The sequence below is a fragment of the Halichoerus grypus genome, chromosome 3 (genome assembly GCF_964656455.1).
Source record: "Halichoerus grypus chromosome 3, mHalGry1.hap1.1, whole genome shotgun sequence".
In the NCBI taxonomy this organism is placed as follows: domain Eukaryota; kingdom Metazoa; phylum Chordata; class Mammalia; order Carnivora; family Phocidae; genus Halichoerus; species Halichoerus grypus.
In genome coordinates, this window is record NC_135714.1 from 60,428,684 (window position 1) to 60,448,465 (window position 19,782).

General features: G+C 41.0%; 1 protein-coding gene across 2 annotated transcripts in view; it reads right to left on the bottom strand.

Annotated features, from left to right (window-relative positions):
* Nucleotides 1-1,699: 1,699 nt before the first annotated feature.
* SCARB2 (scavenger receptor class B member 2) overlaps nt 1,700-19,782 on the bottom strand; it is a 110,643-nt gene continuing 92,560 nt past the window's right edge. For both annotated transcript variants that reach the window (XM_078068789.1, XM_036102031.2), the window contains 5 exons: nt 13,163-13,281; nt 11,742-11,815; nt 9,106-9,157; nt 5,945-6,103; nt 1,700-4,444 (listed from right to left, as the gene is read on the bottom strand). In XM_078068789.1, coding sequence (XP_077924915.1) covers nt 4,406-4,444; nt 5,945-6,103; nt 9,106-9,157; nt 11,742-11,815; nt 13,163-13,281 — 443 coding nt within the window. In that variant the 3' untranslated portion in view covers nt 1,700-4,405. The remainder of the gene's footprint in view (nt 4,445-5,944; nt 6,104-9,105; nt 9,158-11,741; nt 11,816-13,162; nt 13,282-19,782) is intronic.

The following is a 19,782-nucleotide window of genomic DNA, read 5'->3' on the forward strand; positions in this document are numbered from 1 at the left end:
TTTCTAAAATAGCACATTCCAGTCCTGTCACTGTGGCTTCTTAAATATTCTTAGTACTTACCACCACCTGTTTATTGCTTCCCACATTTAATATAAGCTCCACGAGGACAGGGAACTCTGTTTTGTTGTTTTGTTTTTCTTAACTGGTTGTATCCCTACTGCTAGCAGAGTGTCTGCCCCCGTGACAGACCTTATTCAATACTGTGGAATGGGTGAATGAGTTCCGTGACATGTCCCTCTCCCATATTCATCTCCAAGTCTTAAGCATTTCTAAAACCCTTCATCTCCACTGCCATCTCCCTGATTCCAGTTACCATAATCTTTTGCCTAGACCAGGGATTAGCAAATGATGGCCAAACATGGACTGTCATGTATTTGTGTAAATACAGTTTTATTGGAACACAGAAACATCCATTTGTTTACATGTTGCCCATGACGGCTTTTATGATACAAGAGCAAAACTGAGTAGTTGTGACAAGAGAGGCTTGCAGAGCCAAAACTGTTTCATTGGGCCCTTTACAGAAAAGGTCTGCCAACCTGTACCTAGACATTGCAGGAGCCTTTGCAGTGCGGTGAGCTGGACTGTCGGACTGTGACCTCATTCTGGGTTGCCCTTCTGCTGGGAGAAGGAGCTGCACCCAAGCTCAGGTCCCATGGAACCGGGGTCCTCTTTACCCCAGTGATGGAGATTGTAACGTTCCGGAAATAGGCAGCTGGCAGTCCCAGACAGTTTCTATAAAGCGTTCACCCGAAATCCAAACTGCCTGTTGCTCAGTGGCTTGTACATTCCTTCATGGACAAGACTGCTTCTTCACTCTTGCCCCTTAAAAAGGGGGACTAGAAGGCAGGTATGTGCTCCTTAGTGAGACCAAACAGTACTCTGGCCCTTGGCTGGCCTCCATGGGATGACAGGAGGATGGAGGGTCTGTGCCTTTTTTCTTGCTTTCCTGGCCCTATACCCCTGAACATTTTTATTTTCCCCAATAAAGCCCATGACTTAACCCCTGCTATGCAGCTTTGTGGAATTCACCCTGGAGGCTGGTGCATGACACCCACACAAGATCCATCTTGCATGCCAAGGGAGACCCCAAAGGGACCCACCTAACATGGGAGCCTCCTAACTGACCTCCCTGCGTCCATGTAGACTCTTCCAGTGTATTCACCTTGCAGCTACAGTAGGCCTTTCTGAACAAGCCTGACATGTCTCCCATTTCTCCCCCGACCCCTCAATCCGGTTTGCAACACTTCCTGTTGGTCTTAAAATAGACCAAAATCTTTAACATGGCTTAATAAGACCCAAGTTGATCTGGACCCTGCATTTCTCTCTAACCTTATCTCCACTATTCTTCCCTCTCTGAACTCCAAGCAAATATCTTCTGTCACTTGTAAACATGTTCCTTCCTGCTCCTGCCCCCCTTTGGTTAAGGGTCGATACCTGAGCCTACTGGCCCCCAGTGCTCCTGAGGGGCTCCCAGGGCTCTGGAGAAAGCCCTGGGGCAGAGGAACACAGTGTGGGGCCCGCTTCAAGCTCAACTGGTCAGGCTGCCTAGAACTGGCCACCACAGCCGAGCAGAAATCACAAGTGGCCCAACGGGTGCGACTCAGGCCTGCATCCGTCAAGAGGGCAAAGAGCATCTTTCAAATGAAAGTCCAGAGACGACTGGTCATCTGATGACATAACATACAATTTCCAGTGCAATTTCCTAGAAACAGTTTTATTAGTGAAATACTTCATTGCGTTAAGGGTAGAAATAAACAGGTCAAGAATCACATGAAATGAACCAATTATTTAAGCTACAGGAAGAGCATTCTGGTCAGTATTCTGTTTGATAGCCACGAGCAATTAATTCCAGAAATAATGCCCAGAGGGCCAAGTGTGAAGGTTACCTTTTGCACAATGTGTATCTCAAGCAATTTAAATAGAAAAAAACCAGCCTCCCTTCAGTAAAAACCCCAATAGGGGTTAGTTGTATAGTACTTGCTCCACTTGACCATTAGTGATCTTTCTAGAACATGAGGAAATAAAGTCCAGTAGGAAAAGCCTTGAGCTAAAAGTGGCAAAGCCCATTTCCTGTCCTGTGTTCAACTCTCAATTTTCCCTGAGAGAAGCGAGGTCACCTCTCTCTCTTTGGTTTCTCCCTAAATTGAGTGTCATAGTACAGGACACACATATTCTGTGATAATGACAATCACAAAGACTTTGGAGGCCTTTCCAGGATAATGGCTCCAAGAGAATCAGCATGAGGAATAGTTTGTTATTTTCACCCTAAAGCCAAATAGGCACATTCATTCTTCTTAACCAGTCTATAATCTTTACTGCAGTGTATGGGCTTGCCACAGATTTTTCAGAGAGATAATATCAAACGGGATGTTAAGCCAAATAACTATTAAGAATCACATGGCAGTAATATGTTTTTGGTCTCCCTGCATGTGTGAGAGTCAGTCTGAAGTGTACATCAGCTGTTAAATCATTCGTAGTATTTAAAAATTTCCTCCTCACAGATGACTATACCCTGATAATAGGATGAACCAATGAATATGCACTGGTTTATCAGTTTTATTCATGTGGATAAGTGGATAAACAAAAGAATAAGGTGTGCCAATTATATAGTTAAATATTGATAAATTAAAAAAATCTAGATATTTGGCATTCTTGAAGACAAAATATTTTCAATTTAGTTTTTCCCATTTTGGTGATTTGGGATATCTACAAGTTCTATCTTCATTCACAGAGAAGTTGAGAGTTGAATGAATTGCCCCCTCAAGAAGGGAACATGTCACATATTGCTTTAGTGTAGAGAGAAAGAAATTGGGGCAAATAATGGGATTTATTACCACCACACAGGGATCAAAAGCTGTATTTGTGAAATCCATGGCTTTTTCTCTTCATTTGCTTACACTGAACTCCAGTTTTAAACACAAAATCCTGTAAGATGATTCAGTTGTTAAGAAATTCTATGTACACTTTGCTGGGTAACTATATAGGTTTCTTGATCAAAAATGAATAGTGAATTTTGAGAACAAAGAAAATGCCCTTAAATATGCTTGAATTTGTGACATGTGATGGTTCCTAATCCTCTGATTTAGGTTGCACTGAAAGCCAAGAGGTCTTCTGAGGAGAGGCGGCCCTGCTCCTGGGTCCCCAGGGATCTTCCTTTAAAGCATTTTCTGTGCAATATTTTAAGACACCATCATTCATTCTGTCAGCAAGGTGATTGTCGCAGGAAGCGTAGGGCACATTTTTCTCTCTTCAGTGAGTGACAGTGAACCACAGAACACTGGAAGGAACCAAATCTGAGGAAAGAAAGCCAACTGACAAAAACAATTTCAAAGTTCCCAAGAAGACTGCCTGAAAAAATGTCTTGTTAGTGCAGTCAGACTTCCCGAAATGTATGTGTAATTTAGGCTGTGGAGGGATGGATTTCCCATATTCATAAATAATTTTACAAAGAACAACTCAATAATATTGTAACTGATAGAATATCATATTTGGCAAGGGTGACTGGGGGAAAAAATCAGTTACTAATGACACCTCCCAGAAGCACCTTTCCACATCAAGATCATTTTGACTAAAAAAAAAAACCAAACTACCCACAAATGTCATAACTAGCTTTTACTTCTACTCCATATGAAATATCTGTATTTGTCCTCACCAACATTATTTGTGCATCCTCTCAATTCACAAAAGTACACGTCAAATATCCTCAGGGGCTTAATCACAATCAACTCCCAGGTATCGCCCCACTGCATACCTCACCCCACCCACCCCTTCCCCGCTGGGTTCCCAGCCGGCTTGAAAGTAGTCAAAAGGCCGATTATTTTCCTGGAGGAATTATGAACTGAAGATTAGCATGAAATACAATATATCACTTTTTTAAAAGAGGAAATTAGATGCATTTGAATGATATATTGAATGAGACTACCATTTTACCTTGGGTTCCGAACTCTTATTTACTTCTGTTTTGGGGGTGAAATGAATGGAGGAATACAACATAAAATAGTATTTATATATTTTGAGCTCCAAGTTTGGTGACTGAAGCATACTGAATAAGGTTAGACCAAGGAACGTTAACAAGCGATGCGGACACATTTTAACCACAACAGTGGTCACAAAATTCTGGGGCTACCAGCACCTAATAACAAAAAAAAAAAAAATTACTATACAAGAGTTTATTAAATACTTGCTAGACACATGGAAAACAAAACAGCTTTATAAAGCCTAATGGCCAGCCAGGTCAGTCTGTGGTTTAACCTCCTGCCGGAACGCTCTCCTCACTAGCCAGCGCGGGGTCTCCTCCCTCCTCTCTGCAACAGGCGACATGCCTGTGAGGACGCGGCTAGTTTCCTCACGGCGGGTCCAGCTCAGGACAGCTCACACGGCTCCTCCACCGAGCTCGGGCCTCAGTTAGGTGCGTATGAGGGGTGCTCTTTCATCTGCGGTTCCCTGAGACTCAGAAGAGAGGGGACAGCAGAGTCAGTCACTTCAGAAAGCTCCCTCGGGATGGGAAACGCTGGGCGGCAGGGTGGTGGCGGAAGACGGAAGGAGGGGAGGCTGCCAGGAGGGCAGCTGTCACCCTGGCCTCTCTTCTGGCGTGGCCTGCCGCCGCTTTGCCCTTCAGGCCTCACCTTCTCGCGAGGCCCGCCCTCAGCCCCCCCAGCCGCACGCCCGGTTCCAGAGCAGCGCCCCCGCCGGCGCCCACCCGGACCGTAACCCTCGTCACACCCCAGGGCATTTGCTCCTGCCTGGTTTGAAACCTACCAGAGAGCAGTGGGTGCCCAGAGGCGGTGGGTGCTCAGCCGCTGCTTGCTTGTTGACTACACAAAGATGGTTAACCGTAGGAGCAGTAGTAACATTTACTGGGCTCTCACCTGTGCTTACGAAAATCTCAGCGACTGCGCTACGTCAGACGGGAAGTGAGAGCCGTACACAGAAATGGCAAAATAATTACCTCACGCCTAATTCACGCTAACCTGATGGGCACAGGTTAAGAGAAATCACGGAAGAATGCAGAACACAGGGAAGTCTGAGCTAATACTATTCAGATGGTTTCAACCTATTTCCTACTTCACATTTGCCTCAGACACTTAGTTGAAGCAGCTAGAAGGGGGGAGAAAGCCTTTGCTGCAAAAAGGGACGTTGCTGAGAATTTAAGAGGGGCTCCCAGAGGAAAGGCTCATTGACGGTTGAGCTGGGTTGGCCGGCTGGTCACTTAGAGAGGCCAACCTAACCCTGTTTATCCCATCCATTGGGGCGGGTTCCCTTCTCTCCACGGAAGTTACTGCTCTCCTGTGCCAGTCATTTCGTGTGCAGTGATGACTCAGTGACAGCTATCTTCTGATATATTATGATTCCTTCCAAGCAGGTCTCTGGTTGTCTTGCTCTATAATCTTCGAACTGTTTCATCACATAACTAATGCTTACTGAGCTCCTACGAAATGCTAACACCGGGCCAAGTGCTTTCTGTTTACTATATCCTCTAATCCTCAAAAAAACTCCTAAAGTGGGATAATGAGAGATGAAGAACTGAGGCACATTTTTTAGTGCCGCACAGCCATTAAGTGGCAGAACTGGGATTTGAATGCAGGCAGTCTGACACCAAAGGCCAGATGTTTAGCTGGTAAATATTCTTCCTCTCCTTTCCAGTTATTTTCAGAAACATTAAGCTTACTCCCAGGGATTCCATGCCCACCAAGCCAGCCCCAAATCCTGGACAATACCACTGTATTACTCCTCCCTCTTTGACACACTCCCCTTGCTTCTCATTTGGTTTAGTAGTAATATAACCATGAAATCACTGTGCCCAGCATAAAACCTTCAGAATCCACCCTGAGGATTCCATCAACTGGGTGATGGAGCCAGCTGACAGCCCTTCAATGAAGCACAGTTGACCTCCCACAGGTAAAGTTACCCAGTAAGAGAGAAGTTCCTCCAGCCACCACTCACCTCATCCATGGATCCCTGTCCTCTGCATGCAAGCCAGGTGAAGATCAAACCAAAGAACACACCCAGGGCCATGACAATGTAGGGTATGTTGGTGATGATCAAAGTAGTGTTAATCACAGACTTCAGTCGACCTGCAGTCTCTTTATCAATGAGAACACTCTGGAAGGCAAGAAAATAGTATTCCCCTGATTACTAAATATTCAGGGTATAGAGTTTTTTGCTATATCTTTCCTCAAAATCATTAAACACAATTTGGGTGAGTCTTCCTGTTAGCAAACCAAAGATACCAAAAATTCATTTATAAATTAGAGTAAGCAGAGGGGGGCATTTATTCATTAGCATCTTTTTTTTTTTTCCTGAAAACATGTCTTCCTTTCAAATTAGGTTGGAAGTAGGAAGGAAAAAGTATTAAAAAATAATAAGATAATACCATCTTTTGTATCAGACAACTCCAACTCATCCTTTAATATCCAACTCAGCATAACTTCCATCCAGAAGTTTTCTCTGGCCAACTCAGGCCTGTTAAAGGTCCCTTTACTAGGCTTCCCTATCACTCCCTAAAACCCCCCATCACTGTGCACTCTGTGTTGTAACTGTCTGTTGATCTGTAGGACTCCTTGTGACTGTGAGGTTTCCAAAGGCAAGACTTATATATCTCAGTCACCTCAACATTAGGAATAGCACTCTGCACACAGTAGGTGCTCAATAAATGCCAGTGATTGAATGAATGAAATATTCCAACAATGGTATGTGGAAAGTATAATTACTGTCTTGGTTAAATCTCTAGTAATCAAGACCAGAGACCTCAGGGCCCTGGCTGGCTCAGTCGGTAGAGTGTGTGACTCTTGGTGTCTGGGTTGTGAGTTCGAGCCCCACATTAGGTGTAGAGATTACTTAAAAATAAAATCTTAAAAAAAAAAAATGTTTCTTAAAAAGACCAGAGGTCTCAATAGAGTGTCTAAAGTAGTCTTGAGGCTCACTAGAATTCCAGAGGGTATTGATAACCAAGAAAATGTTCTAGAATAACACTTTCTGGATGCAGAACAAAGATCTTATCTCTTTAAATTGTAATGGGTGAGGTGTCTGGAGAGCTTAATTTCATAAAAATTATGAGCAACAAATGGAACTTTGGGCTTAATTTACGCTGAATCTGCACTAGACTGAGGCAGAGGATGGGTTTCTAGGGCTGGTGCTTCCAATAACTGGCCAAGATCCATCAGTGTTAGAGTCTCCTTCTCTGGAAAAAGGAGGTGGGAGAACAGTCTCCAAGGTCACTTCAAGGTCTAATGTTTCCTTTTTCTAGAGTAAAGTCAAGTTCTTTCTAGGAGGCACCAAAAGCACAAGGTTTTACTCCATAATTCCCTGGACTCAATATAGTCTTCTACAAAAAAGCAAAGCAAAGGTTGAGTTGGAGGGGACTTCAAATATGAACACAACTATGAACATAAGTTGGCAGAACAGGATCCTTCCTCATTTCCAAAAAGCCCTGCTTTGTGTCCTTCTCCACAAACAGTAACAATGATGACTCAGGAGCAATTGCAAATAGATCCTATAAACTGGTAAACAGTGCCTACATTTTCCCTCTGAAACAATAAAAGCCTTGTCTTAGAATTGTAATCACAAACCCTTCGAAAGTTTATAAATGTGGCTATCAATGTAATGCCAAATGAAAAAAAGGTTATAAAACTGTATCTATGGAATGGTCTCAACTACCTAATATCAAAACCAGAAAAATACTAAGAGGCAACATAAGCAGATGTCAGCTGTACTTGTTTCTGAGGGACAGGTTATCAGTGATTTGTTTTTTAAAATATTTTTTAAAAATTTTAATTGAGGTATAATTAACATAAACAGATTAGTTTTGGGTGTACAATATAATGATTCAATATTTGTATGGTGATTCACTTTTAAAACATATTTTTAGTTTTCCAAGAGCTCTATAAAGAGCATGTGTTAGTTCTACAAAGCGTAAATTATTTTTTACAAAGTTATTATTGGAAACAATTTAACAACATGCTGTTGAGTAAAATAAGTTAAGAACAATGTCAGTCTGGCCCAGGTTTTGTGAAAGTTATTTTAATTCTCCTTTTTCTTGCCAGTCCCTGTTACTGAATTTTCTATGCAGAACAAGTTTTGTTGTTGTTGTTGTTTGTTTGTTTTGTTTGTTTGTTTTTAGGGAACAGAGAAAAATAATAAAAACTTTCAAAAATGCTGCTAACAATAGAAGCAAGCCGATCAAGAATTTATCAGAGAGGGAAAACCCCTGCATGTTCCCCCTCAAAACTGGGTGGAAGAAAGAGGGAAACTGAGGAGATTTATACAGTAAATGCATGTGATTCAGAAAAGAATTTATCACAGGTGTCTTAAATAGCAGGTGTTTTCCGAGCTTTCTGAAAATGTTTTTATTTGCAAAACTTTAATTTATACCTAACATTTAGGGATAAAATTTCTGTGGTACAGTGTGAAAGAAAAAAGTATTTCGTTAGGGAAATTCTTTTTGTTTAAACTATGACAGGATCTGTGTCCTATAATTCGTGATATATGTTGGTTTATCAGAAAGTAAAAAAACAAAAACAAAACAAAACAAAACAAAACAAAACCCTCTATGCTATGATAAAAGATAAGGCAACCATATATCACTAAAATTAATGAGAATGTATCACATTTTATTCAGTCATTTCTTTAACCACCTTACACGAAACTTTCATGTAATGTTGCCAATCATTTTAATTTGACCCTCTTTTCCTCCTGCTCAATGACGTGAATGGTAAACCGATTACATTTTGCAAACTGGCAGAGTTTCAAAGATGGAGGAGGTTTTAACTGGTCATCTGAGTGTTGGCTATTCTGCTTCAACAGTGTCTGCCATTGCTCCATTTACCTCTGCATTTTGTTTCTTACATAACCAGCTGTCCAGAAAGAGAGTTTCACCCAAAACATGTTCTTGAGAAAGAAAATTTTTTGTCATTTTCAAATCTCAAACACAGGCAGCCTGTGTTTACATATAAACAGACATTTTCTGAGGACAAACAGGTTTTTAAAAATCACCTTTCCCCCTTTCTCACATCTTAAATTACATAGCTACAATAGTAGACATCAAAATGGAAGTTTCCCAAGCTTTCACAAGTAAAATATACCCATGGCTCCCTCCCAGAACTTACCTCATTAATATACATCACTGGGAAAACCAGGGTTCTAATGTTCCCCGTTTCACTATAAAGACAAAAGGTGACAAATCAAAACCACAATGAGATATCACTTCATGCCTGTTAGAATGGCTAGTATCAAAAGGCAAAATGTAGTGAGTGTTGGTAAGGATGTGGATGAAAGGGAATCCTTGTGCCCTGTTGGAGGGAAGGTAAATTGGTACAGCCACTGTGGAAAACAGCATGGAGGTTCTTCAAAAAATTAAAAGCAGAATACCATATGATGCAGCATTTCCACTTCTGGATATTTAGCCAAAGAAAACAAAAACACTAACTCGAAAAGATATATGCACCCCTATGTTCATTGAAGTATTTTTTCCAGTAACCAAGATATGGAAACAACCAAAGTGTCCATCAATGGATGAATAAATAAAGAAAACATGGTATATATTCACACTAGAATACTATTTAGCCATAAAAAAGAATGCAATCTTGCCATTTGTGAAAATATGAATGGCCCCTGAGGGCGCTACACTAAGTGAATCAGACGGAGGAACACAAATACTGTATATTTTCCCTTATACGTGGAATCTAAAACAAACAAAACAAAAAAACCAAGCCCACAGACACAGAGAACAGATTGGTGGTTGCCAGAGTTGGGGCTTGGGGGGGTGGGCAAAATGGGTGGAGGGAGTCAAAGGGTACAAATTTCCAGTTATAAAACAAGTAAGTCATAGGGATGTAATGTACAGCATGGCAACTATAGTAAATAATACTGTAACGCACAGTTGAAAGTTGCTAAGAGAGTACATCTGAAAAGTTCTCATCAGAAGAAAAAAACATCTGAACCTAGTGTGGTGATGGATAACTAGGCTTATTGGGCTGATCCTTTTGCAATACATATAAATATTGAATCATTATATTGTATACCTGAAACTAATATAATGTTGTATGTCAATCATACCTGGATAAAAAAAGAAAATTATCTGAGATTATTTTATAGGCATCCTCATTATGATAGCACACTGGCCTGGAGAGATAAGTTGCATGAGCGGGGGGAGGGGCAGAGGGGAAGGAAGAGGGACAAGCAGACTCCCCACTGAGCGCGGAGCCCGATGCAGGGCTGGATCTCACAACCCTGAGATCAAGACCTGAGGCGAAATCAAGAGCCGGATGGATGCTTAACCGTCTGAGCCACCCAGGTGCCCCCCTGGAGAGATAAGTTTATATGAAAATTCCAGCACACTTACTTCATTAAATTACCCAGAACTTATAAAGACTTCTTAGTTATCTTTGCAAACACTTATCAGTCAGAAGTTAGATTCCAATCTGTCAGGCCAACAATTCCAAGCTTTATGAAAACACAAGATGCTGAGAGCAAATTCATCAAAATGATTACTATTCTCTTAAGAGTTATCAGAAGGATGGCCACAGCCAGCTGAACAATGCTGCCACTCCTCAGAATGGTTTTTTTGGCTCCAAGCGGAGCCCAACGCGGAGCTTGAACTCATGACCCTGAGGTCAAGACCTGAGCGGAGATCAAGAGTCAGATGCTTAATCAACTGAGCCACCAGGCGCCCCTCCTCAGAATGTTTTATGACCAGGCCACTAAGTATTGTCTTCACTAGAGCCCAGAGCACGTTACCAAGAACCAGCTCTGTGCCTGGTGTTTGGGGGACACTATCTCATTTAATTCTCACACTAGTCTTATGCAGTAGGTATCACCGTCCCAGGTTTAAGACACGGAAATTATGGCTCAGAGTCATTTGCCCAGGACCAACATGAGTAAAAGGTGGAGCCAGGATTGTAATTTCATTTTGATTCTAAGGCTCTAGGTCTTAACTACTAATTTATACTGCCTCAGCAATGTGCACAGCGGTGGCAAAATGCATTCTTGCAAACCACATTTACTTTCTAGAAAGATCCATGACATGTGGGATTAAATCTGCAAATCTGATGGGGGAGCCAAGTGTTACAGATAGATGGATAGATAGATAGATAGATAGATAGAAAGAATAGATATATGATATTATGTATAGTTTTGCAACTTGTTTTTTCATTAACAGTAAGTCATAAGCATTTTCTCATACCCAAAAAATTCCTATTGAAAAGTCTGAGCAGGACTATTAGTAATCCTAATTAAGTAATCCTTAATTAGTAATCCTAATTAAGTGGTGGTTTTCAGATGGAGTGTGGGGAGGAAGGGCTGGACTCAGGAGCCTATTTTAGCTGCCCGCCTGGGAGCCCGTGGCTGGCGCTGGGTGGGCGCAGTGGGAAGACCGGAGTCGTGGCAAGGGCAACGCTGCACAGCGTGGAGAGGCGCAGACTCTGTAGCCTTACCTCACCTCTCTGTGCCTTGGTTTCCTCATCTGTAAAATGGGGCTAACACAGCCTAACTGTGAGGAATAAATGAGTTCCTTTGTGTAAAATACTTAGAACAATGTGTGATCCATGGAAAGCACGTATACATGTTTGGTGACAAAGAATAAGTAAATTCCAAGACCAAGGCAGCCTATGCGAATGCCGGTTACGCCTCATCCCTGAAGGGCAGGAGTGAGCAGACTTAGTGGGCTGTCTCCTGACATCGACCCCACCAGAAAGTCAATGCAGCAAAATGACCCGCTGCCTCTGACAAAAGAGGTAAAACTTACGCAAAGTCGTCTAACTTCTTGACATAAACGTTGATCTGGAACCTCCTCGCGGCTCTGAGAATAATTCCAGTCAACTGCCAATCAGAGAAGCAAAAAAGGAAACATTAGGGCTTATTAAAACCACAAACAGAGTTTTTCTCAATAGGGCAGCGTTTCTGTGTGGTGCTCACAGCCAGGGTGGCAGCTACCATGTCTGAGAGGAAGGGAGGACAAGGGAACCCTGACCTCCGACAGAATGAGAACTGCGGATGTGGTCGGGTGCCTGGTGGACCAGTGTTTCTCGAACTTTAATATGCGTGTGAGCTCTTGGGGACTTTGTGAATATGCACATTCTGATTCAGCAGGTCTGGAGTGAAGCCTGACATCGGGTATTTCTAGCAGGCACCCAGGATGCGGCACCTTCGGAGAACGAAGCCCTAGGCGACCCTGGCAGGAGGGAGCTCTGAGCCAGGGAGTGGTCCCCAGGATGGTGAGGACCTCCCCCCGCCCAAAGCCGGGAAAGCAGCTGCGGCTGCTGGCTCCCCATGGCCGCTTCGCCTCTGCCCTCTGCACCGAGGTTAAGGGACTGCACCCAGCCCTCGGGGACAAGCACCTGCCCACAGTTCTGCTGAGGAAGAGGAACTGACTGAAGGTTAAGAGAGAAAAGGGGGATAAGAAACACCTGATCTTTTTCACAAAAAGATAAGACCATTGATTTCTCAGATACAAGAGTGAAGTGCCCATAAATTGCTGTGCTGTAAAAGACTGTTCTCGCTTTTTCTTTACTGCTCCATGTGTTCAAAATCCCCAGAATGAAGATATCTGACCTTTACCTCGGTTCCTACAGTGAGAGGCTCTCTCACATTATGAAATGCTATTTCCTTCCTTTTCACGTGGTTTTAGTTTATCTCCTCTTTGAAAACAGGATTAAAGTATATGTATATCTAATGCCTTTTAAATTAATATCATACAATAAACTCTCAAAAGTGCCTGTAGAACGAGGCTTGCCAAAAGTAACTGAAGCTAATACATATATTTAAATTTCAACCAAAACATTCCTGGCAGTAAGCAAAAAAAGAATGTATGTCTTCAACCTTGCTGATCTGTCTGCCTGTGGGAGAACGCATATACGCTCAAGTCCAAGGCTGCCAACGGAACACTGACCAGGTTACACGGGTCCAATCTCAGTTGTTCCAGTGATGCAATGTTTACAGGTGCTTTTCTGTTAAAGCAGGTTTGCTGCTATTTCTGCCTGTTAGAGCCACAGAGTTCAGCCTGTAAGGCCGTGCGACTAGGTATCACATGCACTGAGCTGAGTCTTCTCCCCTTGAATGTGTATATGAAAGGAAGACAGTATTTTAACAGTGCTAAGGACTAAACCGATAAACACTGTGTAGACAGAATAAAATCCACGCTTTTACCAGGAAGATGTGTGTACTCACAGGATTAATGTCCACAAATGTCTCATGATAGTCCTTATTCGGGTGCATACCATCGATAGCAGAAACGAACTTCTCGTCTGCTTGGTAGAAGTGTGGGAAAGATATAATAATAGGCGCACCTGCATTTTAAGGAAAACAGAAATGAACGATGTGGTTCTTGAAAGTCCAAGATGAAATTAAAGTTCCTGCCCACAAACCTGGTTCCTATGGAGGGGGAAATTCTATACGTAAGTAAACTTGGGTGGGGGAGAGGGGCAGGCTAAAATTCCATTCGACACCTCCGAGTTTGGGATTTATACTTCATTTTCTGACATCTCATTTACCCTAACATTATTTTATTCCACCATATAAACTGAAGTCATGGCTAAATTATATATTCTTCAGTATTTACTCACCCATGAAATATAAAGGTTTACACACATTATTTTAATTAACATACCCAGTAGCCCTATTAAGTTAAAACTATTAACTTCATTTTGCATTTGAGGAAAGTGAAGTTCAAAGGAGTTAAAAAAAAAACAGACCCAGGTACATCCAGCTGTAAGGTGACAAAGGCAGAATTCTAACTGAATGACAGATGTCTCATCTGAAAGCACTTGTTTCAACTGCAAATCTCTACCAGTAAAAAGGACTTTTTTTTTTTGCCCGCTTTTCTGTTTTTCTATTTTTCTTGGTTTACATAAGACAGGCTTTCTTCTCCTGACTATGTTGATACAGAATTTTTTAAGACTTTGCCTGGTCATGCTATCTGCCCAGCATTTGACTAGATCAAGGTCTGCCCACATGATCTCTTTTTTTCTCTTATTTTCTTCCCTATTCATTTTAAGAACCAAATAGAGAATGTTCATAATAGCCAAGGCAACCTACAGAATCAATGCAACCCCTATCAAAATACCAATAGCATTTTTCACAGCACTAGAACAAATAATCCTAAAATTTGTAAGGATCTACAAAAGACCCTGAATAGCCAAAGCAATCTTGAGAAAGAAGAACAAAGCTGGAGGCATCAAAATACAGATTTCAAGATATACTACAAAGCTTTATTAATCAAAACAGTATGGTACTGGCATAAAAACAGACACATAGATCAACAGAACAGAATAGAGAGCCCAGAAATAAACCCACATTTACATGGTCAATTAATCTATGACAAAAGAGGCAAGAACATACAATGGGGGGAAAGGCAATCTCTTCAATAAATCATGTTGGAGAAACTGGCCAGCTACATGTAAAAAAAATGAAACTGGACCAGTTTCTTATACCATATACAAATAAACTCAAAACAGGTTAAAGACCTAACTATGAGACCTGAAACCCCAAGACTCCTAGAAAAAAAAAAAAAACATAATCTCTTGGACATTGCCCTTAACAACGTATTTCCATATATGTCTCCTCAGGCAAGGGAAACAAAAGCAAAAACTATTGGGACCACACCAAAATAAAATCCTTTCGCACAGCAAAGAAAACCATCAACACAAGAAAAAGGCAACCTACTGAATGGGAGGAGATATTTGCAAATAGTATATCTGATAAGGGATTAATATCCAAAATATATAAAGAACTTATACAACTCAACACTGAAAAAACAAATAATCTGTTGAAAAAGTGGGCAGAGGACCTGAACAGACATTTCTCCAAAGAAGACATCCAGTTGGCTAACAGACACATGAAAAAATACTCAACATCATTCATCATCAGAGAAATGCAAACCAAAACACCAAGGAGATATCACTTCACGCCTGTTGTTATGACTAGTATCAAAAAGACCAATTATAATAGCAAATGTTGATGAGAATGTGGAGAAAAAGTAACCCTCGTGTACTGTTGGTGGGAATGTAAATTGGTATCACCAGAGTAGAAAATAGTGTAGAGTTTCTTCCAAAAAATAAAAATAGAAATACCATATGATCTGGTCATCCTATTACTATTTACCCAAAGAGAATGAAAATACTAATTTGAAAAGAAATACGCACCCCTATGTTCAGTGAAGCATTACTTACGATAGTGTCATCAATAGGTGAATGGATAAAGAAGATGTGGTATCTATATACAATAGAATATTACTGAGGCATAAAAAAAGAATGAGATCTTGCCATCTGTGACAACATGGATGGACCTAGAGGGTATTATGCTGAGTGAAATAAGTCAGACAAAGACAAACACCATATAATTTCACTTATTTGTGGTATCTAAAAATCAAAACAAATGAACAAACAAAACAGAAACAGACTTATAAATACAGAGAACAATGTGGTGGTTGCCAGAGGGTAGGTGACTGGGGGAGTTGGGTGAAGTAGATGGAGGGGATTAAGAGGTACAAACTTCCAGTTATAAAATAAATGAGTCACACAGACATGAATAGCACAGCATAGGGAATAGAGTCAATAATTGTAATAATGTTGTACGGTGACAGATGGTGACTACACTTATTGTGGTGAATGTATTAACATACAGAATTGTCAGATCACTGTGCTGTGCACCTGAGACTAACAGAACACTGTATATCAAATATACTTTAATAAGACTGTTTTTAAAAAAGAAACACATAGGGAAACAAGTTATTAAAAGAAACCTATTCTAGATTGTGCTATTGAAGAGAGAGGGATCCAATAATTGCTACAAGGGAAACATACATTTGGAGAAATGAGCTTGTTGCCAAGTAATTTAGATTTGCTTACATATCTACCAGCCATGCTCAAGATACATATCATCTGTCACATCCATGTATTCTGTTTCACTAAACAGTTTCACAAAGCCATAATTTCTGTTCACTAAACAGTTTCACAAAGCCATAATTTCCTTCTTTGTGATCTACAATGATCTTTAAAGTGTTATTTTTAAAGATTTATTGGGAACGTAATAAGGGCCAGACACTGTCTCGAGTGTTTTATATACATAATCTCTCACCTTCACACAACCTTCCAAGGAAGTTATCATCAACTCCCATATTACAGATGAGAAAACTGAGGTCTGCCTCCTTAATCAACTTGGCTAATGTGTTGCCAAACAGAATATGAATCAAACCCAGATCTACCTGACTCCAGAACACTCACTCATCCCACTATCCAAAATGTTCTCTGGGGAAATTCAGAACACTTGAGGATAATTCCAGAGAGCTGAACTTTTCAGTCCACATCTGGGAGTACGTAACAGGCAAGAGGAAAAGGACTGTAGCAAGAGGCTGAGTCGCCAAATAGAATCTTTGTTGATTCTGACATCAACTTCTTGAGGAAGCAGAATGTTAACAAAACAATGAGAAAAAATATGTCCACATTGGTGCCTTGAGCCAGAGGCAGCTGGACTGAGTGGACCGGGCACTATTTCAGGACCATTCATCTACTAAGAAAGCCGGAGAGGTCAGAAACAGGGACTTGTTCCCATTTACCGTCGGTCTTACCTCCAGGGAGGGGTGCCATGTCCCCTGGCACAGTGGTTCCCAAATAGGAGGTACCATCTTCATGAGAATCACCTGGAGCTCATGTTAAAAATACAGGTTCTGGGGCCCTGGTATGTGGGCCCTGGGACATAGATTTTTAATGCCTCTCCAGATAATTCCTACGCAGGGCCAGGTTTAGGAGCCACTGCCCTGGGAGAGAAGGAATAGGGAGGTATACTGCTGACTTCAGATTACCTCAAAAGGAGATTTTTTTTTTTCAAGCAAATTAGATAAGAAGGCAAAAGCTAGCACATTACTTTATTCAGGAAGTAAAGACAACTTTATTCAGGAAAGAGGGGTTACAAAATTTCTCAAAGGAAACTTTAAAGGGGAATTATAGCCTAAGAAGTATCACAGCAGACCCTATGTTCTAGCAGGGATTTGCTCAGAGATAAGAATTTTATAAAAATCATTTTCCCTCTCTGAGCCCTGCTTTCCACAATTATAAAAAGAGGCCTCTGGATGCCTATCTAGTAAGAGCACTCTGAATAATTATGCAACATAGGATTGTTAAAGTTAGTTCCCAAGAAGAAGAAAATGCTTTTGTCAGTTGTACCACCAATAATTCTGCCTCATTTTTTTTTTAAAGATTTTATTTATTTATTTGCAAGAGAGCACAGCAGGGGGAGCGGCAGGCAGAGAGAAAGGGAGAAGCGGCTCCCCGCTGAGCAGGGAGCCCGATGCGGGGCTCGATCCCAATGACCTAAGCCGAAGGCAGACGCTTAACCAACTGAGCCACCCAGGCGTCCCAATAATTCTGCCTCACTCATGGAAAGGAGCAGGGTAGCTCAGACATTTAGAGACACTGGGAAATTTGCAGTCAGGGTATAAAACTAACTCTGTTTTGAAATCATCATAAATTTCCTTTTTAAGATTTCATTTATTCATTTGAGAGAGAGAATAAGCGAGAGAGCGAGCACGAGTCGGGGAAGGGGCAGAGGCAGAGGGAGAAGCAGACTTCCCGCTGAGCTGGGAGCCCGACATGGGGTTCAATCCCAGGACCCTGGGATCATGACCTGAGTCAAAGGCAGATGCTTAACTGACTGAGCCACCCAGGCGCCCCTGAAATCATCATAAATTTTTTTGTTTTTAAAGATTTTATTTATTTATTTATTTGACAGAGAGAGAAACAGCAAGAGAGGGAACACAAGCAGGGGGGAGTGGGAGAGGGAGAAGAAGGCTTCCCAGGGAGCAGGGAGCCTGACGCGGGGCTCGATCCCAGGACCCAGACGCTTAACGACTGAGCCACCCAGGCGCCCCTCATCATAAATTTTTAACAAGATATGTACTTTCTCATTACCAAGTTCTCCACTTTCTCTTTTAGCATTGTTATGAACATGAAATCAGTTAATGATTTACACATATTAACTAATGTATATATGTAAACCACTTAGAATAATGACTAACTGAACAATGACTACTATAATTGCTTGGTAAACACGAACTATTTTTACTATTAAGACTTCTAAACTACCACCCAGAAAGAACACAACATGACATTCTAGGAATAAGAAGCATTACACAAGAGAAGAAGAAAGGAACAGAGGAACTACAAAACTGCCAGAAGACAATGAACAAAATGGCAATAAGTCTACACTTACCAATAATTACTTTATTTATTTATATTTTAAAGATTTATTTATTCGAGAGAGAGACAGAGTGTGTGTGTTGGGGGGGCAGGGCAGAAGGAGAGAGAAACCCCAAACAGGTTCTGTGCTCAGCACAGAGGAGCCCAATCTGATGACCCTGAGACCACAACCCAAGCTGAAACCAAGAGTCGGATGCTCAACCAACTGCACCACCCAGGTGGCCCTCAATAATGACTTTAAATGAATGGACTAAATTCTCCAATTAAAAGACAGAGTGGCCAAATGGATAAAAATATAAGACCCACCCATATGCTGCCTAAAGAGATTCACTTCAGATGTAAAGACACATACAGACTGAAAGTAAACGGAGGGAAAAACGCTCCATGTAATTGGAAATCAAAAGAAAGCTGGGGTAGCTAGAGTTACATCAGACAAAATAGACTTTAAAACCGAGACTGTAGGGGCGCCTGGGTGGCTCCGTCAGTTAAGCGTCTGCCTTTGGCTCAGGTCATGATCCCAGGGTCCTGGGATGGAGCCCCACCTTGGGCTCCCTGCTCAGCGGAAGCCTGCTTCTCCCTCTCCTCCCTGCTTGTGCTCTCTCTCGCTATCTCTGTCACTATCTGTCTCTCTCTCAAATAAATAAATAAAATCTTTAAAAAAAAAAAACCCAAAGACTGTAATAAGAGACAAAGAAGGTCATTATATAATGACAAAAGAATCAATCCAACAAGAGGATATAACATTTGTAAATATTTATGCACCCAAAATAGGGGCACCTAAATATATAAAGAAAATATTAACAGACCTAAAAGGAGAAATAGATAGCAAAACAATAATAACAGGAGATTTTAATACTCCACCTACATCAACAGATAGATCATCCAGACAGAAATTCAAAAAGGAAACATTGGCCTTAAATGACACATGAGACCATGTGAACTTAGATATATAAAGAACATTCTATATAAAAGCAGCAGAATACACCTTCTTCTCAAGTGCACATGAAACATTTTCCAGGACAGATTATATGTTAGGCCACAAGTCTTAAAAATTTAAAAAGATTGACATCATGTCAGGCATTTTTTTTCTACACACAATGGTATAAAACTAGAAATCAATTATAGGAAGAAAACTGGAAAATTCACACATATGTGGAAACTATACAACATGCTCCTGAGCAACTAATGAGTCAAAAAAGAAATCAAAGGAGAAATCAAAAAATACCTTGAGACGAATGAAAATGAAAATACACCATACCAAAATTTATGGAATGTAGCAAAAGGAATTCTAAGGCAGAAATTCATGGTGATAAATACCCATCTCAAGAAACATGAAATTCTCAAATAACCTAAGTTTATACTTCAAGGAACTAGAAACAGAAGAAAAAAATGAAGCCCAAAGTTAGAAGAAGAAGGGAATAACAAAGATCAGAGTGGAAAGAAATGAAAGAGAGACTAAAAAGATAATAGGAAAGATCAATGAAGCTAAGAGCTGGTTCTTTGAAAAGATAAAATTGACAAACCCTTGCTAAGACTCATCAAGAAAAAAAGAGAGCTCAAATCAATAAATCAGAAATGAAAGAAGTGATGTTACAA